Source organism: Pseudochaenichthys georgianus, chromosome 19 (genome assembly GCF_902827115.2).
Source record: "Pseudochaenichthys georgianus chromosome 19, fPseGeo1.2, whole genome shotgun sequence".
NCBI lineage: Eukaryota > Metazoa > Chordata > Actinopteri > Perciformes > Channichthyidae > Pseudochaenichthys > Pseudochaenichthys georgianus.
Window position 1 is genome coordinate 11,864,109 of NC_047521.1, and position 24,840 is coordinate 11,888,948.

The window sequence follows — 24,840 nt, forward strand, 5'->3', positions numbered from 1 at the left end:
AGGAGTTAACATGTTTCCTAAACGCGAGGCAAAAGAAGATCAGTATTTGAAGCTCTCCATTTGTGTGTTTTCTTTCTCCCTGCAGCAGAGAAATAATACGAAAAACACTCAATTAGTGTGAAGAAAAACCTTATTTCACGGCTGATTCAATTTGTCCATTAGCAGGATTATAGCACAATGTTAAAGTAAAAAGCAGCACTCTGTTTGTTTATTATGCACATTTTTTTTCAGCACTACATTTTAAAGAAAGTAATAATATGATTTTGGCCATAGTGCAGCACTAATAGTCATTAACCGAAGCACCGTCTGATCCGCATCGTTCACTCTGTCGTTATGACATTGGAAAAGCATAGCCGCTTTTTTTTGGTACGTGTATTTGTAACCTCTTACTAAAGATATACTTAAAAGCATCTTGTAAGTATATTTTAGAATAGAAGAGAAAGGTTTGCACTGAGCTGTTGGTGGTCACTGAAGTGTTCAAATTCTGGAAAAACTATTATTACAATTGTTGGATTCAAAAGAAAGCTTTCGCACCGATCCAAACATAAACCATTTATTTCCGGCTCGTATTGGCATGCTGAACGCATTATAGGCCCTCAGATTCCCCTCCCTCATTCTCTCTCTCCCTCTCCCCCCCCCAGGTGCTCTGTTGATGGGTGGTTTCCTGTACTGCTGGCAATTCCCTCACTTCAACGCGCTCAGCTGGAACCTGAGGGAGGACTACTCCCGCGGCGGCTACAGAATGATGTCCGTCACCCACCCCAGCATGTGCAAGCGGGTGGCCCTGCGCCACAGCTTGGGCCTCATCGGCCTCTCCACCTTGGCCCCGGTGCTGGACGTCACCACCTGGACCTTCCCCATCATCTCCCTGCCCATCAACCTGTACATCAGCTACCTGGCCTTCCGCTTCTACCGCGAGGGCGACCGCGGCAGCGCCCGCAAGCTGTTCTTCTGCAGCCTGTGGCACCTGCCCATGCTGCTGCTGCTGGCCTTCACCTGCAAGAAGCCCCGCAGAGACCCTGAGGAACCCCCCGCAGCCGCTTTAGCCCTCGCTCTGCAAAGCTCACTGCCTTCCTAAACACTTCTTAGACCTCTGAGAGCTTTTATTTTTACTGAGACGCTCCCTCAGTGTCTTCAACCACTCGTGCTCAGAGGGGTCTGCATAATGGACGCATGATTTTATCCGTGTGCTTTAAGGTGGTCACTGCAGATCAGGAAATGAGCTGGAAATGATTTGGATCAAAAATATCTGATTTACAGAAAACACATCAGTTTGTTGTCATTTCAAATGCGTGTGTGTACTGTATATATTCTGTATTTATTTATATTGGGGTTCCTCTCCATGTTGTACATGACTGATGTCTTGTACAGTGACTGTAAATCGCTCCTATGGATCCACACAGGGTTCACTGTCTGCATTGCACAAATAGAAGAAGAGGATATTTAAAGGACGTGAAGACACCATGGTGATCACAGGATCTCTGTTGGAGCTCTCAGTCAATGTTTAAAAATAAGAGAAACATAAACTATATGAAGCATTTATGACAATGCACCTGATATCTATTCATTGTGTTTTCACTTTCTATCATTCTTTGAGATGCCTCTTTGTATTTCGCTTCTCAGCAAGAGATGTGTCTTCATTTTTTGTCTTCATGGTTTAATTAAAAAAGGAAGGGAACATCTAACCCCTGTGCACACGGGCAAATGTTCTCTTACAATAAATGCCTCATCATTGTTATTCTATCTTTTGTGTCATCATTCCACTTCATTTAAATCTTGTAAATGGTGTACCTGAAGCCAAGGCCTTGTGCACCACGCCTTGTTAGGTGCTGCTGCCTCCACATAATGTCTGGATTTAAGTTTCAATTATAGCCTTAGTGGATATGCTACAACATTGCCATCCCTCCAATGAGCTCTATTTAGCAGGCCACCTCTGCACCTGTCAGTCAACATGTGCTCCCCTTCCGCCCTTTACCCCTAGTTTTGGTATTGGGTTACAATTCCATCACCGCACTCGGAGAAACGAGCGTCCCCTTCCCCTCGCTGCCATCCTCCCTCCATAAAAGGGGGCTGTGGGATTTAGCCAAGGCCGGGAGACCTGAAACGGCTCGACATCCTCGTAAAGTGTCCGACCGGATACTGAGTTTCATATCGGAGGGAGGGAGGGGAGCGGTCGAGCCAGCTGTTACAGTTAAGAGAGAAGTGGGGACAACACACACACAACCAACCAACCTGTGTGCAGATTGAATATCAACCTCCAGGGCTCAGGGTGACGGCCTGTCATGGTTCACAATGTCCGCTCCTATAGAGGTAGAGAGCTGCTGTCTGGTCCTATGAGCCAGGAGAACAGGAAGCTACTGCTGATGCTGTTCTGAGTTATATTTCATATTCAGTGTTAGGTCAATGGCTTTGAACAGTTGCTCGATTTATTCGCCACAACCAACATAAGCGTTCCTCCTCAGATTATACAAGAGATGTCTTTGAGCTGCTGATCTGACGAAAGGTAAATCCAGCCATTATTCATTTAGCCATTTATTTAGTCTCTGATTGAGGTTTGGGAGTTATTCAATGACATTATGAACTTTACTTGTGCCAGCAAGTGCGCTCTGAAATATGTTTTTTGTAACTTAGCTCGGATGTTTTCGCTTCCCCTTTGAGTGATGTATGTGCTGTTATTAAATCCATACACTCTCCTTAAATCTGACTTTACAGCGTCTACAATTGTGATTTGGTGACATCACAGCCCGTGGGAACAATTCAAGGACTGACACCAGGGGGATGTGGAAACTTGAAACTTCCAGTGCGCATACACCGAGAATGAACTTTACCAGATTGAACGTAGTAAAAACAAAGAGAACAATTATACATTTTGAAATGAGAAATATTTGCATATTCATAGATTCTGAGGTTTTCAGTAAAGGAATCTGAGATGTCATTTTCAAAAGGTAAGTTTTTTTTTTTTTACTCCAGACACTTAATCATTATGTAAAGTATATAATAATTCATAGGTATACATCATTATAATTGTTCAGTATCTGAATGGGATTTTGCCATTTTTGCACTTAGGATTTTTCACATTTAGCTAACAAAATGTAAGAAATGTTTTTTAAAAGTCTATAATTTCACAAGCCATTTATATTTCATATTCTTGTTTTTTTGCATACAAACATGGAAGCTTCTCTCCTTCTCGTTGCTGATACTAGTCAATAAACCATTTATGTTAATTGCTGATATTTCCCTCAATTCAACAACACGAAAGGGGCAACATATTCATCTGTAAACAGGAGAGTCCCATCTGAAGTCCTCCCAGCAGCTTGAACATCCAGAGGGGAAAACGGTAGAGGCAGCAGGATTGAAAGCAGCAGTGAAGTCTCAGGATGACGGATGACCTCTGGCCTGCCTTCAAAGGTTGGTGTTGCAACATAGAATCCAAAGCTCTGCAATAAACTATAAAGCAGCGTTTGGACAGAAACTAAAAACCCATAATGTAAAACTATCTCTAAGTCTCTGTAGGAATATCAGAGAGATAAATGATTCATTCCGTGGAAAATAAACTTGCATCACACGCAACAGGTCATCCTACCAATGTTTTTCTATGAGGAAAATAGAGATAAAAAACGAATCTCCTGCTGAAAATACTTATATTTTTGTACTTGATCACAATATCTCTATTTTTACTGTTTTTGAAAGAGCGAGGCTGTTATTTCGACGTGGTTTGGACTTTGTAAATTGCAGCCAAAACTGCAAAAATAAAAGCCTTTATGTTCATATGCAATAAAAACAGATCTAAGTAGATGTCGTACACATTTAGTCAGTCTGTTCGTTCGTTTTAAAAAGATGAAAACAGTCTGTCAGTGGTTCTATTTCATAACTCGGCCGAGGTTCCCCGGGTTTATATTACAGATCTGTTTTGACTCATCTCCAGTCTCAGATGAAAAATAGTCGCTGAAACTTTATTCTTCTTTCTTTCTCTCTAAATTAAGTGCATATTCCCACTGTTGGGCTTTTTATTCAATACAGGGCTCCTCAAGTGTTCCCAGATATAAATGTTAACGTGCGTTAGGAACATGACTGAATTACGCACAAAAAAACTCCTAAAAAGAAACGTGTCCATGTAGGGTTGCGTTTTTTATCACTCTCTTGCTATTCTGATATATTCTCTATTAAATATAAATGTACTATTTTAATAAAACGATATTAAGTTGCTTGACTTCTCAAAGTTAGAGGGAGGCCTCTATGTCATGAATAAGGCAATAGTTATAAAGCAAAGTCGTTATTAATTATTGTATTGTTAAGATAAATAGAAATGTCCTGTGCAACCTGTTGAATGAGTGATTTTAGCTTTATAATGCAGTCTTCTCTTTGTTCAAGCCGTGAATTGACATGCTGTTGGTATAGCCTACTATTAAGAGACGTAATTCATAATGCGTAACATCTCAATTAAGACACATATAAGCGACAAAGAGTGTTCTAAATGCATAAGTAGTTCTTGTTAATAGTTATTTGTCCTGAATGCCGTTAGATTATATTAGTTTGTATTTATTGTTTCAATTTCTCTCCGGGTAAATAAAGTTAAGTTTAACATCATTATTTTTCATTAGTTTATACAGGCGTAATGGTTCAGATTTACGAGACGTGCTCACATTTAATTATCAGTAATTATGTAATGAATTATATAATTAAAACAACTAATTTTTAATGTTAACGATCTGTTTGAGCTTTGTTTCCTTTTTCATAAATGTAGGAATAACTGTGACCTCTGCATTGCTTCTCATTCAATGAGCAGTCATTTCATGTCACGTGTGTGTTAGGTTTAAATTAATCAGTTACGTCTGTTCCTTTTCCTAAAGCTTTCCCTTATTTTCAAAGCGTCTGCTGAAATAGAATTTGAAGTTTATTTTGTGTAGGCCTATTGCTTTATAAACAAAACACGCACAAAGGGGTTGTCAGAAGAAACCTGCTGGAAATATTTAAAGTTGTCTGATCTCATTTAAACATTCTGTCCGCTGACATGAGAAACAAGAGTTAATTGGTTTCTATGCCCAATAAGAAAGTTTTCCAAACTCTCAGCAGCGTCCCGCACACACGCTTCATCTCCATGCCGAGGCTCCCACTGGCCCCGCCCACCCCTCCCTCTGATTGGCCCGCTCCTATAAACAAACGGCTGCATATTGATCTCATCTGCACCTATTGGCTGTCTCTGCTGTCACTCTCCTGCTCGTCCCTGTATAAGGTCTCGTGCTCCAGCAGCAGTTTTAACAAACCTGAGATGAGCCTGGAGCAGCCTCGCGCTGCGTCTGACAAATTCACAACCTCCCATAGTGTATAGCCACAACTATGATTACAAATTCCTTAATGCATTTTCATTCCAGGATGTACCTCTCTCTTCGTTTACATTAAGATTTTTTTTTATTTGAAAATATTTATGTTTAGTTTTAGGTGCGTAATTTTGCGAGGATTTCCGAGGTGCCAACGGGAGTGACTTTGGCAATATGCGCCGCTGGGATATGATTTTCAACCGAAAGGCTTATGGAATATAGCCTGGTTTGTCACAACCTGTGTGCCCTCTGGTCCAGCCCCGTGAAGAAGAAACTAATACTGCTCAGCATCATGTTTTTAATCTGGGTATACATGCTGTACTCCTGCGTGGGCTACTGCTCCACCATGCCAAGTTTGGTGGTGGACAGTTACCGGGGCAAGGAGACTGTGTCTGCGGTGGGGAAGAGGACAGAGAGCGGCAGGACGGACCTGGTGTCCCGGCTGCTGGCCAAGCCGCAGCCCTGGGAGGATATAGAGAGCGACTACGAGGAGCCGTCCATCAGGACTGCCGCGTCCAGAGACCTGCTGGATAACGAGATGGACATGGACCGAGCCGAGGACTGGGACGAGATGCGGGGAGAGCAGCAGAGAGCCCCGGAGCCCAGCGCCATGTCCAGCTTCTCCAACGGCTCCGGGAGCAAGAAGCTGCCGCAGGCGATCATCATCGGGGTGAAGAAAGGAGGGACCCGGGCTCTGCTGGAGTTTCTCCGGGTTCATCCGGACATCAGAGCCGTGGGAGCGGAGCCGCACTTCTTCGACCGAAACTATGACAACGGACTGGAGTGGTACAGGTAAAACTCATGTTATACTACTGTGTGGATAGTGTGTGTGCAAAAAACGAAATTTAAAAGATGGAAGCATTTTTACATTATTTTATTACTCCGTAAAATAGATTTATTGGGTAATTGGCAACGCAGTGCTGCAGAAAAGTCATGCTGATATGGATCAACAATGGGCAAATATATATTTTATCAAATGTGTTCACAAGTATTGTCTTATAAACAGAATTAAAGAAATGTGTTTGGTTCATTTCTAACAGAAACGCACTACACATTAGTTGCAGCTAATTCATTTCAGAGTGGTTTGCAATGCAATATATTTGGACCTTATTAAAGCACATCAAATTAATGTATTTTTTCACAATTATCCAATAAGGTTTTTTGAGTTTATTCCAAAATTAAAGTATCAATTTAAACACAGTGACACACTTTGGTTGCGCCTCTTGCTTTTCTTTATGTCCATTTACGCGTCATGTTGCTGGCACGTAGGCTACATTATTATGCCATATTAATTCCATTAGCTAAATTGCATGTTTGATTGTTCACTTGTTTCTATCCTGTATGTTATTTAACTAAATATTGACTCGGTGTGACATTATGCTGGGGGGCTCCACTCAGCCTGGCCTGTTTGCGATGTGCAGTGATCTCTATTGGACACAGTGCAACACTGCACCTTCACGGGGACGTGTCTAAAGGCTTTTCCGTCGAGTTAAAATATGAAATTAGTTGTTTTTTGTGTGTGTTTTGTTACGACTATGGTGCATTTTTATATATTGGACGTCATTTTTTTGTAGCAGAGATTCTGGAATCTCTCTGTATTGTTACATGTGTGTGAGCACATGTATGACACAAAGTGACCACAGACATGTCATAGCAGACTATAAACTACTAATGGATTGGGATATTAGGGGTTAACGGGAAAGGCACATTTTTCACAAATCGGACTGATGATACAAATCAATTCCCTCGACTTCTTAGATAATTTCAGAGATTTTAAAAACTGCAATGTTCAAGTGTTTTTTCTTGTAGAATATTGAACCTAATAGTTCTTTACCGAACTGAACGCGTTTGTATCGTTCTGATCACCAATGGGCTCCAAAGCCCAAATAGCCCAGTTTGCATAAAAACAGAAAACACATCTACAAGACAAAGTGAGGATCCTTCTTAGAACAAAAGCGCTAAACATCTTCACAGGCCGACAAACTAACATTATCCTTTTCATTTACATCACAAAGTGCTAATATAACGAGCTGAGGGTCTGTCGAGCGTAACGACTGAAGCCCATCCATCTGACTATCATAGTGAAGAGAAAAGGGCTAGTTACGTTTTTAATCTTCCACCAATTTTGATTACTCATAATTATATCTGGAAACGTCAAATTAGGATAATACTGGCAATTTTTATATTTATTGTATTCACAAATAAACAAGGTTATGGCTGAGAAATCATGGGCAAATCAATGCATTGATTGTGTATTGGAATTCCGCTAAAATCCTCTAATTACTTCCTGCCTTTTGCGACCTTCACATTGTATGAGCTTTCAAGCTTCAAGACTTTTGCCTCTCGTCTTTTATCAAAGTTGTATCTGATGTTAAACTATGGAAAGCTCACCTGACAAATTGAAAAGCTTTGGGATTTCGTATTGCTTGAATGACCGGATTTGGTCCGTGCACGTTAAATATGCAAGACCTCGAAGGGGGCCCCTGCAATGTTGGACATAATGAAAAAAGAAGAGCCGAATGGGGAAGCAAGTGTTGGCAGCATTCAAAATCAAGACACCGTTCCTAGATTTGTGCAAATAAAACAGATTAACTCTTGGTTTGAAATGGGAGGAGAGCTGTTATTTAATTTCCCCATGCAGCTACTTTTCTAGGGAGGGAATTGTGGAAAAGTGATGTCTGCTAGTTTTGAAAGCCATGAAATCTAATACTTTCTAAGCCATGTAAAGAAGTCATGACTCTAGGTTTTCTGTTGAGGTGGAATAGAAGCATATCGTCCTGAGCTAAATCTCATTTCAGTCAATTTACTCTCCTGTTGGTGCCAACAAATATTCCAATATGCTCACTCTTCCTCTTAGTATTTCTGAGTCAGTGCATTTTTCTTTCTGCATTTAAAACAAAACATATGCAAGAACACTTCAGGTGATTTCATGATAATACAAGCTATCCAGTTTTTAGTCCTCTCAAACTGAGTTTTAGAACGGTAAAATCTGTCTTTTATGGAAGAACTGCCGTAAAAAAATGCAAATGTAAGTGGGACAGCTGGTGTAAGCATGAGGGACATTCGTTTTTAGTGATTCTATTTTCCAAGCGAGGATGGACCTAGAAAGGAAACCAAAGTCTCCAAAGTTTCCCATTAGGACCAGATACTGGAGATAATTTAGGCACAATTGTGTGGCATTGACATATATTTCGTGGGAATATGATCTGATTTGGCGAGGGTCATTTACGGAGGCGGTTGTGTGTGTGTGTGTGTGTGTGTGTGTGTGTGTGTGTGTGTGTGTGTGTGTGTGTGTGTGTGTGTGTGTGTGTGTGTGTGTGTGTGTGTGTGTGTGTGTGTGTGTGTGTGTGTGTGTGTGTGTGTGTGTGTGTGTGTGTGTGTGTGTGTGTGTGTGTGTGTGTGTGTGTGTGTGTGTGTGTGTGTGTGTGTGTGTACGAGTTGTGTAATTCACCTCTGCTTGCTTGTTCATTTGCACAATCTCTCTGCTGTGCACTCTTGTATCTACGTAGCTTGCACCATCCCTGCCGTCCCACACATTCAGTATTCCACGAAGTTGATACAGCCATAGAAGAAGTAGAAAAGACTCGGAAGTTTCAAAATGAATGGAGGTGGCGATAACAAGTCTTATTGTGGATTTTCTGATGTCCTTTGACATTTTTTATTGGTGCCAAAGACAAACACATGATTCATGCTTTTGACCGAGAGGTCCTTGTATCAGGAGGTACACATTTTCACAGTGAGGTCATGCATGAACTGGCCCCAAGGAACACACACACACACACACACACACACACACACACACACACACACACACACACACACACACACACACACACACACACACACACACACACACACACACACACACACAGAAAGAGCTCAACAGGCCAGTGTGAACAGGAACGTTGGGTCATTATTTCTCATTTTCTCTTTGCACCTGTTCACTCACAGTTGAATGGTGTTATCTGATAGTGATATATAAATAATATAGTTATCTGCAGCACATACATTAACGGCAAATTCCCCGAGCTTATTCATGGCAAGATAACTAATACATTGTGTACAATAGATCTCAGGTTCAGCATTGTACTTTAAAAAAATGTATTTAAATTATCTGCAATGTTACTGAGGAATTACAGTGCCGCCATTTTTGCACTTTTCAAAACATGGTAGAGCAAAAACAAGTAGGTGATAAAAGGCAGAGAATACACTTTATCCAAACAAGGAGACAAAACCTTAAAATAGAAAGTTATACAATCATGAAAAAGCCAAAGAACATTGATACAAATTTGCTGTGTTTTTGAGACTTTGTATGCAAAGTCTAGCAGTTGTATGTTGCAAGATCGTCCATCCTACAGTATATATTTATTTCTACATATACAGTTTGTTTCAGTTTTTTTTTCACTTTGAACAAACTGTGCCCGCGGTGTAGTTTAAAAGTTGACTCTTTCCACGCTGTACCACATCTCTTAAAGGATTTTATTTACTCTTAACTTTTGTTGACGGCAGCCCTCCTCGTTCTGACAGCCTGTGGTGCATGTCACTCTCTTCATATTCCATTTAGCCCTATTGGCTATGAAGGGTCTTTGATATATAATTACTATACTGTGGTTTTGCTGTCGTGTCGCGGGCTCTGCTCTTATAGCTCGCTGTCAGGGCCCCGGCAACTGTTGACGTTCTTGCTCCTCCCTCGGAGTTGCTATAGAATTAAACAACATGCTTTTTGAAGAGAGTGTAGTCATACAGTTTATGGGTGGTATTATGGTGTTGGACTGTCTCGGAAACTGTCACTTATTGCCATTTTAAAGGTTAAATGTATGGAATCTGATCTGTCATATTTAGGGTTAGACCTGGATCCCACCCACTGCAATATACAATCGTCAGTCTTTGTGTGATGTGGCTTGTGATCAAAGCTTTCTGTTGAGACTTCTGAGATTGAACCCGGCGCCGTCCCCGAGCAGGATGCCCCCCCTGGTCAACCTTTGTATCTGTTCTGTGATAAAACACTGTGAAGGTAAACAAACATGCAAAGCCTTGTCAGTTAAAAAGTACTTATAGTGCCACACACACAAAAAAAAAGTACAAGTGGTGCATTGTTGAAAAGGAGGCTCACGTTCCGCTATCAGACCTTGGGCTTCTTGCGGAAGTCTGCGCTGTTTGAAAGGCGTTATCTGAAAAAAGGCCGATCCACCCCCACTGGTGGCTGTTGAGCCTTGAGTCAGGCTGCTGCTCCCGTCCATGTAAAGGACGGTTCTGGATGGGTGCACGTCCTTTTATCTGCTCGCCACAGGGGTGCTCCTATTTCCATGTAGGTGACCCGTCCACTCTCTGTTGCCGCTGACCTCGCCCTCCTTCCTTCCTCTCCATGGCCAAAAAGAGGCCACCTGCTTCTATTGAGCCCCAGTGAAGGGCGTCAGTGTTCACAAAACATCTTGAAATGATGTTTGCATACACGGGATGTTGTGTAGAAAGCCAATGGGTTTTGAAAAGTGTTGTGCGTGGTTGGCTCAGCTGTGAAGTCACAGATAATGTTCATCTCCTGTCACAGGAGAATGAAAACACTCAGACAGAAATGTCAGCGTGGCGTGGCTCCTCGGGGATAGCCGGTATTGATCGGTCAGGCCTGATTGGAGGTAATGGGCAGATTTGGGTTAAGGGCCTTTGACTGGGGTCAGACCCACGTCTGTTTGCTGACAGGCTCTGTGTGTTGACCATCTGCAGGGCTACAGAAAGCTTCTGGAACCTACAAGCCCCACTGGGGATTTTATAGCTTGCAGAAAACAATGGTTTGGCCGTTTTGAAGCCTCCTCTGCATGTACAGCGAGGTATTTGACAGAATCACTGAGAACTTCAAGTGGCTCTGAACCAGTTATAGTTTTAGAGAACACTAAGATGAATTTGGATGATTAGATTCTTTGGTTGTTTCCTGATTCCTGGAAACTTCGCAGCCCCTCGGGGAGCGAGCGCCCGGCCAGCCAACCGTACAGCTGACAGCAGGTCCTTCGCTCAAATCCTGTCCACATAAAAAAAAAAACATGCAGTTTGAGACTGTGCCTCTGTGTTGGCTAAACTTCCACCTCGTGTTCCCAAATGAGTGGGTTATTTGTTAATAGTACCCGCTGTTTCCCTCCCCCAAACATCTCCCTCCCCCAAACATCTCCCTCCAATCCCTCCATTATGGACTGCTTTCTCTCCGCTCTCCAGCTGTGCACTTGCTCTGCTGCTGTGTTAAGAATAGTGTTGCATGTCATGCTCGGCTGGTCCAATCCTGGGCGGAGCTCGCTGCAGGCCTCGCTGACCCAGTGTGGGGAGGACGGAGGCCCTCGCTCCCCTCCGCCTAAGCTAGCATGCCTCATCCCAGAATGGAGAGTGACCGGGGGGTGGAGAAACAGAGAAAAGGCAGCTTTCAACCCCAAATTACAAGCGGTTAATTGTGAAAGGGGAGACCTGTGGAGAGGGGAGTGGCAGCGCTGCCTTCCCCCCGACACCCCCTCCACCCACTGATGATGTCCAGTAAGCACCCCAGAGCAGTGGGGACAATATGGCCGCCAAGGACAGGAACCTCCTGCTGGAGTGGAGGATAAAGGCCACAAAGCAACATGCTTGATGCAAACAAAGATGCAGAAAGTCTTAGCTTTTCTATGCAAAATAGTGTCAACAACAATGAAACATACTCCCAAAGAAGTGTAATGAAGTACCGGAGGAAGTGTACAAACCCTCCCTCTGTGCTACGTGGGAATTAGACCCTTTTTTAACAAGGTGATAATTTGGATGTTGTTGCCCGTGTCAGAACAGAAACAGACATTCTCCCTCCAGAGTTAATGGCCATTCATCGCTGCTAAATAAACACTAATTTACACATTAAAAAAGTTCCCCTGGAGGCTGGGAGAAAAAACTCTAATATGGTTCTGTTAATCATTTGCTGTTAAAGATTAGTCAAGAGCTCTTAACAGAACCAAAGAACAGTACAAGTAGTTTAGGAGAAGTTGTAGAGAGAGGAGAAAGTGATGACTGTCTAGCTTCACTTGTCCCAGGTATTAAGTCCCAGAGGTAGCCATTAGGGTGCTGGAGAGATGGGAAGACAGGACACACACACAGAAAGAGAAAGAGAAAGAGTGGCCAAGGTCTCCTGAGGTTTCCATTAGCCTGGCAGTAAAAGAGCAGAGCTCATTAGAAGCCCCGAGTTGTCTCCCTGCACTGAGGCTGCTCGACACTCGTCACTCTCTCCGTTTAAGATGTACTCCCAGAGCTGTTGGGCTCTCTCTCAAGAGCTGTAACACCACTTCAGCTCAACTCCAAGACAACCTGGCCAAATCCAACCAACTTCCAATTATTTTCCACCACGAGGAGTTTTTCTCTCCCTTGTTTAACCGATTGGAATCAGACGGCAGCCATGGAGAGACAACACACTGTCTTTTGGAGGCAGCAAAGACTATATCACCATTATCAAACCGCTACATTTCTGCTTTGACTTTTTTCACATTTTACAAAAACAACCACAAGGAGCAGGATATCCCAAAACGATTTGAGTTCAATTTGGTCTAAAGTTAAGTTGTTGGTTTAGGAACAAGCGGGGTGTCCGTGTGGATTTATGTCCTCTTTAATATACTTGTATTGACTTCTATCTTTTAGCAGGGTCGTCTGGAGTCCGGTTTTGTCACACTACCTTACTTACTCAAATGGAAAAAAAATCTGGCACGTGTTGGCCTACTCCATGATTGTATTCTCCGTACGTATGCTTCAATCCAAATCGGGTTGAAAACGCTTCCAAAAGAAGTGGATTGTAAAAAAATTGGCACAAGTATGCGAATGCTATCCAATACTGGAAGTGGATAAGAAGAAAAAAACACAATTTAGCTCTTGAAAACAAACGCACTCTGAAGTCTTCTGGCCGAGGACTGACATATAGCATTAAGCTAGCATAATCACTCACTCCACAAAATAGCTTCCTGACACGGAGGCAGCGCTGATCCTGTTTCACTTCTAACCAAGAGGCTTACTGATAGAGATATAGCGGAGGGGTGATAAGAATTGTCAACATGCTCCACAAGCGCTCTTGAGTGAAACCCTAAAACTGATGTCTGCTTTTGGCAGCACTTTGTAGCAGAAATGGTTAAGACAGAACCTGATGTGTTTAACAGTAATTACCTTGTCTTCAGGCTGCTCTGAAGGAGACTATACATCTAGGCTCAAATCCAAAGAAAACTGACAGATTGCCTGAGGATTCTTTTTTCCACACCTCTGAAAGGAGCATGTTAATTGTCGCGACAGATGCTATCGTTACCCAATTTAGCTAATTATACCTTAGCTGTCTTCAGGAATTTGTAAACCATTAACCTGCAACAGTTGCACTGTAAGGAAACACAAATAATAGTCTAAAACACACAGGAAGATGGTTTTCTACTGAGTGACATACAGTAGAGAGGAAATCCCCTTTTCCTGGCACACACTTTGTAGTTCACCTGTCTTCAACAAGCTGTGCAGGCAGTTACGGGTGACAGCCCATTCAAACAGGATGCAAAGTAGTTTGCTCGCTCCCTCTTTCTCTCGGTCTGTGTGTGTGTGACTGTGTGTGGGTCTAGGGAGTGGGGGTGGGGGTGGTGGCATGTATGTTCTTCTCGAGTCTGTTTCATCTTTTATTCATCTTTGCTGTAGCTAGATCAAGGAGTCATGTGTCTCTTGGTGCATGTCAAGTGTCAGGAAATCAGTCAGAATGGCTGATTCTTGCCTGCACAGCCACACAAAAACATCCACACACACACGCTCACACACACACACGCCGAGTCTTCACCTGCAGCCCTTCATTGTTGTGTTCCCTGTTGTTTTTGATCCTTTCACGGTTCATCAGTTTATTCGAAACGAGCTGTCATCCAGTCGCACCCTCATCCTGATGGAGCGGTGGAATGTGTGGTTCTAGCTTCAGGCTAACACCTTCAGTAAACACACACTGATTAGTGAGGATTACGCGCGCTAAACAAATTCTGGGTAATAATGCCAAGTGGTGGATTTCAAAGAGTGCGTGTGAGTATGTGTGCTGTGGTATTTGTGCCATTGAGGCACATACAATGAGTAGCCCGATCGCTGCAGCAGTGTCCGATAACACATCTCGTATCGCATGTCAAACTAAGCGGTAAGATGTTAAGTGTTACTAAAAACGATGGGATATTTTACATCTCTTATTCCAGTACATTTTGGGCTTTGAAAAGCAATAAAAAAAACTCTTCGGCAAGCGCAAATTCATGAGAGAAGGGAGGAGGTTTTTTCTACATTCTCCTCTCCGCCATCCCTTTCACCAACTCCTCTGTTTTATTTATACCACACGGCGGGCTCCTTCGCTTCACTGCAGGGTTATTAACACTCGATAATTCCATGCAGCCGATGTGGTTTCAGGCCTGAAAAACCATTATGGCCTCACGCATTCCTTTTTTTGTTTTCCAAAGGTGCCAAATAGCAACAAATATATTTAACAACAGATTTTCCAAATGGGAAAAATGATAGTTGCGTGTTGAATTGAATAATTTGTGCCTGTCATGCCTGTGCGATGCTGCCCATCACAAGGCGACCACATCTCTTATGGTATAAGAGAAGAATGTCTCAGCCTTGCTTGAATATTTTCAGAACGTAACAGAGGGGGGTATCTGAGGCTGCGGCCGGGGGTAATATGCTGTTGGGGTGTCTGACCCTATGTAGTCCGTGACATTATATTTGGTGGTTAGTACTCTATTTATTCATTCTACTACTAGTGTCTGATGTTGCCTCCAAAAGCAGGCTGGGTACGATCCCGAAACCATGGATGGCCTATGACCACGAATCCCGACTCCCCTTCTTTCTGTCTTTTTCTCCCTCCTTAACTCACATTCCCTCTGTCATTCACTCTCCCTCTCCTACACACTCTTTTTTACACACACAGGCTGTAATAGACACTACGATTTAAAAAAATAAAAATGCTCAACTCTTTGGCCAAGGCATGACTCCCTGATTCCAGTGAAACATGATGGATGTACGGGTTGCGTCGGTCGGGTTAACTGCTTTGTTTACATGGAGGGTCAGTAGATTCCCAGGCTTCTCTGACATAGTGCAACGTCTTGATGGAGTTAAGGAGTCTGGGAGCTGCACTATCAGCCACATCAAGACTCCAGCACAGATTTGGGTGTCAAAGTGTCACTGAGTAAGAAATGAGATGAAGGCCATTGCACTCATGTTTGTTCTGGGAAAGCTTCAAGTTGAAGCAGCTTCATTATATTTTGACCTTGGATACTGTTGTGCAGCCACTTAGACTCCTTTCTTCCCATCAGAAATGTCCTTGTAATTCTGAAACCAAAACCAATATGTGTTTTTAATTCATCCAATCGTATTTTACTCCAAAGATAGACCTTATCTGCCATGTGTTTCCAACCCTTTAGGCTTGTGACCATTAATAACAAGCAATGGTGACTCCCAACTCTTGAACTTAAGCAAATTTTGGGTTTTATTTTAATATTTTAAGAATAGGAGAATGTACTGCAATTAGGTTATTTTCATCACCAGTTGTACATAGCTGTGTACATATGATCTGATATGTATCAGACATCCAATATAAGCGTTGTAGATGTTGCTACATAAATCAAAACCAAGCAATCCACACCAAATACTTTGTGCACATCTACCTCCAACATCATCTGGGAAATAATGGTGGCACCACAAGAAGGAAGGAAAACCTGAGTTAGCACTTAATACTAATGCCAAAGGTCAGTGGCTCCAGGAACGTAACCTGAAGGTGGAATTTATCTTTCTAAATGCTCTCCTCCTACTAGCCCCACCATCACATGCAGGACCCCCAACATCCAGGTCTGAGTGTGTAATACTAGGCCAGCCTGCATTATTAATCCTTATAGCAGACAGACGATTTGGAGGGTCTTCCACTTAGCCACCTTGCTGAGTTTCTCGTGACACCATTACTCAGTGAGGCCTGTTAATTTGAAACCCCAGGCCGGGGAGGAGCACCGACTGTTGACTCTGACCAGGATGATGAAGCTGTAGCGTCACTAAGAGTTTATCAGGCGGGTATCAAGCTACAAGCAGGTGACGGAGACTTGCTCAATTGCAAAGGTATATGCATCGTTTGTACAGACCCACGTCAGCACACTCCTGCAAGGTCTCCAGTTTAAAGCAGAGATCTCTGGCTCTTCTCAGCCAGGAAGTGATCTGTCAAAAATCCACAAGGGGCCACATACTAACACCTGCACTCCACTCGAAGTGCTTGAAAGAGAGACCAGATGAAGCTTCTGTATCTGCAGCCGGAACTCTTTTCCCTCTCTGCGTTGGAGTGTCCTTGGCCGCCATAAACCATCTTCTCTATTCTTTTGATTTACAGCCAAAGCCATGCTCTGTGGTTACGTATAATGTCAGACAGTGGAGTGTATTTTTCAAAATGTCTGGCTTCCGTATGTGCTTAAATGGTACTTTAAGAGTTGTTCATGCCTGCCTCCTTGTGTAGTAACCAAAGTGTGTATGTAGTATGTGTGTTACATAAACATTTAGCCCCCTTCAGTTCCATCTCATAGCATGTGGCTTCCCCTAAGCTTTTAACGGGAGGGCTGTTCACGAACCCTGCTTTTATTTACCAGTGAGTCATCCATGACTTCACGCAGAGAACCTTCTGTATCTGCATCTATCATCCATCATCTTTTGCGCTGTGTTTCTAACTGGGAAAGCGATTTTCACAGCATCAGACATTTTGTTAGAATTAGCATGTTGTACTCAAATGTTTTTCTTCTTCACAGTAGAAACGATTAAATGTGTAACTGTGAACAAGTATAGCCCCGAACCACATCATCCAATGAGGAATAAAGATGTTCCTTTGTGTTTCCTGAAAATGCTTGTAAGTCCACCAACACATTGGTTCAAGTGAAGGGCTCAGGCAAAGAAAGGGAGCCTTTCAGTCCCTCTTCCCTCATTTCCTCCCTCTCCATCTTCCTACTTGTGAAGTGTCACTTTGCTATCGGACCTCGAGGCCCTGATTGTCAGGGGTCGGGGGAACCTCTGGGATCAATGGAAAAGAGAGCAGGGTGAAGAGTGGAGACTTGGGGAGACTCGTAGAAGGGAATTGTTTATATCGGCATGTTTTCCTGAAATGAACTGATGTGTTAGATGATCTTATTCTGGTTCATTCAGCCTCTACCAGAGCAATGCTAAGTGTATGCTGTTTTCCTGGGTGGTGTTAACTCCCATAAGGAGATGACATTAGCTCAAGAGTCTTAAAGCCATAGAAACCTTAGCTCTAAATGCCCATAAGAGCAAAGCCGCACCCTCCCTTCTCTGCTGGATACAAAGTGCCCTCTGATTTGTCTGTATTCAAATAAACAAACCCTAATTTGAGATTCAAATGCTTTCAACATGCAGACATGTGAGACAATTGAAAACCTTTTGTATCGAACTGGAAATCGACAGAGACACACGCCAAATAGCTTTTTCTCTTTGTCTTTGAGCAAAGCAGTCATTTTGTCAGGGATGCTGTGTCGGACAGCTCGGTGGCAGCCCGTTATCATCAGATCAAACATGACAGCGGGGAGGCAGCCGAAGCATCAGACAGAAATAACCCTTTTCCTGCTCGACGTTTATCTCCGCCTGGGATGAGGGCTCTTTAAATCGCAGGCCAAAGGGCCACTCCACCGGGCCCCCAGTTTGATGCTGTCATGACAAGAGCTTCTGCTTTGTGTCTTGTCGCTGTTTTTTAATGTGGAAATGCTCTCAATTGACAAAGGTGTAGAGAGGAATAAAGATGTATATCATGTGGGAGAACAGGCTAAGCAAGTATAGAAAGTCAGGATATTCTTTACTATACTTACTATTTATTACTAATACTAAGATATTTCTATGTGGAGTCCTTGGTTTCCATGGGGGACAGGGTGATGTTTGCAGGGCACTTCGGCACACGTTCCACTCAAGAGCTCTCCAAAAGGCTTCTCTCACTCGAGGTTGAGAAGGACGTAGAAGTGCTCCACTCAGCCCTCGATAAGCATCCCTCCCTCCCTTCCTCCCTCCCTCCCTCCCTCCCTCTCCTCTATCTGCCCCCTCTCCACCCTGCCCCCATCCCCGCCCCTGTGCCCTGACCACTGCCCTGCTCACCCCTGCGCTCACGGACAATGGCTCACTTTCAAAGAAAAGCAGAAAAAAGAGGAGCTGGGTGTCACAGCATTGCCTGTTTGCTGACGGAATCTTTAAAAGCAGCACCTCATAAATCAAAAAGGAGCATAATAGCCATTGTTTCTCCAAGAGCCACTTGTCCCACTAAAATTCCCCTCCGCTCTTCTCTTTTCACTCTTCCTGACTTTTTTGTGTTGCCTCTTTGGCAGAGAAAGCGGGTAAAGCCAGAGGTGATTTCTTTTTACTAGGGGAGGGGGGGGTCTCTTCTTTCTACTTTGGCGCTTTTTAGGGGCTTCCTCGCTGCGTTCTTTCTCCATTGCTGACCAACCGTTTCCTTATTAATGCCTCTCCAACCCCCAACACTTTTTTGGGATTTAGTTTTTTCCAAATCCCTGAGCTAGGATCAGCATAATCTATCACTATGCACATTGTAACAACTCAGGCCTCCTCTATCTCCATGCCGCATTGTCATGTTGAAATCGGATTAGATGAGAAGCCATTTGCCTCCACTGTGTCGGTTCTGGACTGTTTTTGTATGTTAGCACAAGGAATGACAAAAAGCTTGCAGGCAGTATCACCATTGTGCATCGAGAGAATGACGAGTAGCTTGACGTTTGAGTAGAGAATGTGTGGTTGCATTTCCTTGAAGGCATTCAAGAGGGTGCAGTTATAAGTTGTTTGAGAGAATCATTAATATGTGTACTTATAATGGGTTTTATGCAATACTATTAAGGATTGCTGGACACAGACCAGAGACACTTGACTTGTTTTTAATAAAGGAAAGTAAACAAGCTTTCTGGCTTGTGTATTTATCATCCCTGGCTCTGAATTAGCTTTTGGAAACAGATTTGCTTTCCTCCCCGTCTCCTGCATCCACCCCTCGATGTGTCGGCAATCAAGAAGATATTATCATAATTGGATCACTGGCACTGCATTAGGATTACACAGATCTGCGAACATCATTTCCACCAGGCATTTTATTGGTTACCTGACTCTACCCGGGGTATTTTCTCCCTTCCCTCACTATCCGCACAAATATATGCATAGATGGAGAGCCGATGTACCATGAATTAGCCATGAGGTGGATGGACGTGAACTAGATTCCAGCTTTTAGAATATTTTGTTTCTGAGGAACAGCTGAATCTCCCGGGAAAAAATCGAGTGTTACAGACTTCTGATTGTACAGAATGTGTCCAACATCGTCTTTTACCCATCTCCTTGTGGAAGTACTCTGTGTAGAATGACATGGAATTTGAATGGGATGGACTACAATGGTACTGTCTACACAATGGTGTATCAGTGGCCGAGCCTTAACAACAAAGGCGAGGCTCAGGGTTCAACAAGCCAACAGGAGTCTTATCTGCGCGAGTGTGTTCACCCTGATAAGTGCCCTCGGTTATCTCGTTCTTCCTTTTGTTTTTTCCACCTTCAAGGGCCCATTTGCTTTTATTGTTTTTCTGTGTCCCTGAATTAGATTTACTATTGTCTTTTTGATTAGCCAGTTTCCAGTACGTAATCCAAACCCCTCCCATCCAGCCAGCCGTAGAAACACATGTAACCCAGCGTTCATCAAACATAGTTTTCTCCTTGGTGTGAGGGCCAAAACATGGAAAGGTGATCTGTGTTTTAAGGTCAGTCAAACCGCTCTTATCGCCTCCACCATAATCTAGACGTTGCGGTTTGCCACCAATTGTGAAACCTAATGCTGAGAGAGCAGTGCACGTTCACTTTCCCTTCAAAACCAGTTGTTCTCGAGTACCTCTTGATTATACGTCTGCATGTAACATATCTGTAGAAAGCCCATCAGCCAAACCCACTCTTGTTAAAACACAGATTCCCTTTTTGAAACAAGCCTCATCGTCTTTCAGCACTGTAGCGTTTAAGGTTTTTTCTTTTCTTGTTGGTCGGATAAGGGGTGGGGCACGGCTATGCCTGAGTCAGCAAGGCCGATTGAGTGTTTATTTTGTGGTCATTTTTATTAAGTCTGAACACTTTGGAACATAACATCCAGCAGTGAGGTTTAAGTAAAGATGAGCTCAGGGTAAACCATTAGATAATTAAATGCACACAATGCAACAGGCTTGAGGAAACCCAACTCCAAATCCCTAATATGGTGAAATGTGAGGTTATGTTCAGAAATTCCTGCAAATGTTTGTTTATGCAGTAAATATGAGTTTTCTGTCAGTGAGATATCTTTTGAGTGATCTGATGTTGGACGGCGGCCTACACTAATAGGTTTTGGAGCCCTATAATCAGGCTAAACAGGCTCAGTGACTCATTGATTACAGAACAGCACCTTCCATCAACTTGATTACATTATGCAAGACGTTGCTCCACCTTACCCTTCTCCTAACCTCCCTTTTGTGTCTTTTTTATCTGCAGGGAGCTGATGCCCAAGACTCTGGAGGGCCAGATCACCATGGAGAAAACCCCCAGCTACTTTGTGACCAGAGAGGCTCCGGCCAGGATATCCGCCATGTCCCGGGACACCAAGCTGATCGTGGTGGTGAGGGACCCCGTCACCAGGGCCATCTCGGACTACACACAGACTCTGTCCAAGAAGCCGGACATTCCCTCTTTCGAGAGCCTCACCTTCAAAAACAGGACTACGGGGCTCATCGACACCTCGTGGAGCGCCATCCAGATCGGCATCTACGCCAAGCACCTGGACAACTGGCTGCACTACTTCCCCATGGAGCAGATCCTGTTTGTGAGCGGCGAGCGTCTGATCAGCGACCCGGCCGGAGAGCTGGGCCGCGTGCAGGACTTCCTGGGGCTCAAGAGGATCATCACTGACAAACACTTTTACTTCAACCAGACCAAGGGTTTCCCGTGCCTCAAGAAGGCCGAGGGCAGCAGCAAACCCCACTGCCTGGGCAAAACCAAAGGGCGGACCCACCCCAACATTGACCCTGAGGTGGTGCAGAGGCTACGGGACTTCTACAGGCCCTTCAACATGAAGTTCTACCAGATGACGGGACATAACTTTGGTTGGGATTGATGTGAAAATCATCAAAGACTCTTTTTTTTTTTTTATGAGAAGTTATTTTTTTTCCTTCTGTAATTCAATGGCAAGATGTGGAGATATTGCTATATATATGTAAAATGTACAGAAATCTATTTTATAATAATTTATTTTATTTCTAAGCAATTAATTCACTAAGCTGCCTAACCATATTTGTACATAACATCTGGCCCACATGTTGTTTTTAACATTCCTCATTTTAATTTTGAATTCTACCGCTCCTCCCTCGTGGTCCTGTAAACTCAGCGGATTTATCAGTGCTGCCGTAATGCAGATAATCAGCGATGACTGAAGTCGAAATTAGGGTGGAAAATGTAAAAGCACCATATTACGGGTACAGAGCGCTCACTAAGAAGTGGAGAACACCTATACATGTGCATCCTCATTTTATATGCATCATAACTTTCATCATTTAAAACCGTCATTCTGAGTGGAATTCTTCACTGCAACACAGACCTTACAGTTAAGTTTTCCTCTATCTAATTTTCCTCCACCGGCATCATTTTAAGCTGCAGATCTCATGTCCCTTTCCATTCAAACAGTTAGATCAATAAGCCTAATTGATCTTCATTGTGTCACTCATGCTTAAAGTATACAGCTGCCCTTTCATTCTCACTGCTCCTGCTGCCTGCTCTAATGAATGACCCATCCATCAAACCTTAAATCCTATCCTGGACCACATGGACCCATGTTAACATTATGCTAATCGGGTAAAGGTAACTGGCAGATCGATGGAGTCTCCGTTTTCTGACTCCCCATTAAGAAGCAGTGTTGGCTGAGAGCCAGGCTCTTGCCCTATCTGCTCAGTTCAAAGGTCATGCAAAGTCTCAATCAAATTTCCTTGAGAGGCATTTGATGTGTTGAGGAAAGCGGAGCCGGAGCACCGAGGGTCATTGGGAGTGTGTGCCTTGTTTTCACTGTATGATGAAAACAAAGTCATTGCGCAAAGCTCATATATCAGGAATGGAGCATAGATAGAAAATATGACAGACAAACAACAACTCAGCTTTGCCTCATTGAAACGGAGCTTTTTGAAAAAATAGTCCGCCAGGCCCCATATGAGATCCCAGACTGAAGAGATCAAAGGAAGAGGAAAGGGTTTTGTGAAGCACTCTCAGCACAGCAAGAATTGCCACAGGCCCGTTCAGTGTCTAACTTCTCTCGTGTCGTCAGAAAACCTCATGTGCCATCATCCATGGCCTATATACTTTATGCCGTATTCACTCACGTCATCCTCACACGTCTCACAATCTCAACTTTGTACTTGTTGCCAAAAAAACAAACAACAACCACTGGGTTGATATCACGTTTCACACAGCTTGAGTCGATATCTCTGCTTTTTTCTGCTTCTTTGTTTCTGTCTTTCTACTTGAATTCTTGATATGCAAGAGGGAGAACAATGTGTGGTTATCATTCTTACATGTGCTGCCCCATCTCTTTGCAGCGGGTGGGACACACTACCATAAGGGCAAAGGGAGGTGGCCGTGCTATGCTATGCTATGGTGTGCTACGCTAGGCTCTGCATGCTCAATGTGGCGGCCAATATTTAAATAGAGGGATGATGGGAAGGGATTATAAGCATCCACAGGAGTGCATCATGTGTTTAAGCAGGGCCAGACTGAATGTGCACAAACTATCCTCACACTAAAACACCCTCAAATACATTTTTAAACGTCAGATTGTGACTCAGTTTTAGCGAAAAGTTACATTTGATTGTCCCTATTTCTTTCTGAAGTTATGAAAATGTAGTGCCTCTTTAACTATCCAACTTAACACACTTAGCCTGTTCCTGTCATTAAGACAGAGAATTACCCCAATTCAGCTATTTCTACTATTTTCCAGTTGAAACCAGCTGCTTGGTTTAGCCTCAAACCAATGGTTGGCAGCAGGGGAGATGAAAGCTTGCTACACTGCATTTTCTGTAGTGCTATTTTTTACTTTTACTCTACAAGAGCGAGGATTCTTTTAGCATGATTTTATGTGGAGAAAGCCTTCATCCCCCCTTCTCTTCTTTGTGCAATGTTCGATTATCAAAAAGCATTTATGATGACCTCTCTCAGTAAGCTGTCACACTCTGGAAGGATAGTCTGAGATGTTTCCCTGTAATTGATGGAGAATTGCATATGGATTCCGGTCAAGTTTATGTAACTGAGGGAAAATCTGAAAAAAAAAATAACAACAACTTGCACTCATGGGTTCACTCCGTGTTGCTGCATCGGTTATGGTTGAGTTTTATTCAACCTGTCTTTGAAATCTAAAAATGTTAAAAAATGTTTGTCTTACCCACATATAATATGTATTTAGACTAGCAGATCTGTATGTACAAAAATGGAAAAGACATGTAAATCAAGTATTTTGTGGTATGTACATCAAAGGAATTAATTTTACACAATGCAAAAGCAAAATGGAACGGATGTTTCTAGATGATTAAATACTGAACATTCAAAAATATTTCTTTGTATGAAGAAATAAATAAAAAAGTATATATTTTACCAAATCTGCTTGTGCCTGACTTTTATTTGCTTGATTCTCATGTGGAGTTTTATTAAAATGGAAAATTATACCCTTGCATTCAAGTTTAACTGTTTAATCATCTGCATCGATCCATCATTGAGTAATACACAATTGCATTCAAACTTGATCAAAAGCGTCAAAATCTGTCCTTAGAGAGATGGAGAGAAAAATAAACACCTGGTAAAGTACCCACTCGAGAAGGTGTCTCTTAAAGCACATTTTGCCATTATGACACACACAAACTGTACACACACTTACAAGAGGGAAAGAATGTGTCTCTGTCATGGCAGGTAGAATTAAACAACCTTACTTTGATATATATATATATATATATATATATTAAATGTATTCAATAAAATGCTCTCTGGGTCATTTAGAGTAATGGGTATACTGCTGGTTTTGGGGATACATGCTGTGATCATCACAAAGTTATTTTGACCTGCATAGCAAGACAAGTTGATTTATATATCAATAACAAGACCAATCAAAGAGTGTGTGAAAAATAGAGATATAAAAAACCTGGATAAATGGAACCATAACTGTCCTCTACATGTCTAAACACCAGTTGAAGTATAGTGGATTATTTAGGTTGGACTGGTCCTTTAATTGAGCGACGATCAGTGAACAGCTCATAAACGCTGTATCAAACACACCTGCTGTAATTAAGATCGAAAGGCCACGCCCACTCTGTTTCGATGCAGCGTGGCTACCTGCTCTTTACTAATACAGCATTTCATTAGCAAGCTAGCTACCAACAGTGTGATTATATATTTTTAAGATGACAGTGTGGAGTCAATAATGTGTGTTTTCGACGAGCTATTGTTGCTGCTTTGCTCCAAAAAGATTATTTGACCTTTT

The 24,840-nt window shown here is 42.8% G+C and overlaps 2 protein-coding genes across 2 annotated transcripts in view; both read left to right on the plus strand.

The window, feature by feature from the left end:
• Positions 1 to 1,743, plus strand: part of cox10 (cytochrome c oxidase assembly factor heme A:farnesyltransferase COX10) — a 43,434-nt gene extending 41,691 nt beyond the window's left edge. Inside the window, exon 7 of the mRNA XM_034107974.2 lies at positions 642 to 1,743. Within this exon, the coding sequence (XP_033963865.1) occupies positions 642 to 1,078 (437 nt within the window). The 3' untranslated portion in view covers positions 1,079 to 1,743. The remainder of the gene's footprint in view (positions 1 to 641) is intronic.
• A 3,533-nt stretch (positions 1,744 to 5,276) lies between these two features.
• On the plus strand, positions 5,277 to 23,965 carry hs3st3b1b (heparan sulfate (glucosamine) 3-O-sulfotransferase 3B1b). The gene is made up of 2 exons (XM_034107514.1): positions 5,277 to 6,110; positions 20,826 to 23,965. Exons 1-2 carry the CDS (start codon positions 5,530 to 5,532, stop codon positions 21,442 to 21,444), a joined length of 1,200 nt encoding a protein of 399 aa, XP_033963405.1. The 5' UTR covers positions 5,277 to 5,529; the 3' UTR covers positions 21,445 to 23,965.
• The last annotated feature ends 875 nt before the right edge of the window (positions 23,966 to 24,840 follow it).

What these genes read in the sequence shown, in the direction of transcription:
- hs3st3b1b (XM_034107514.1), top strand. Translation starts at nt 5,530, where the DNA reads ATGGAATATAGCCTGGTTTGTCACAACCTGTGTGCCCTCTGGTCCAGC. An exon ending in AACGGACTGGAGTGGTACAG is followed by an intron (nt 6,111 to 20,825) that starts GTAAAACTCATG and finishes TTTTATCTGCAG; the next exon opens with GGAGCTGATGCCCAAGACTC.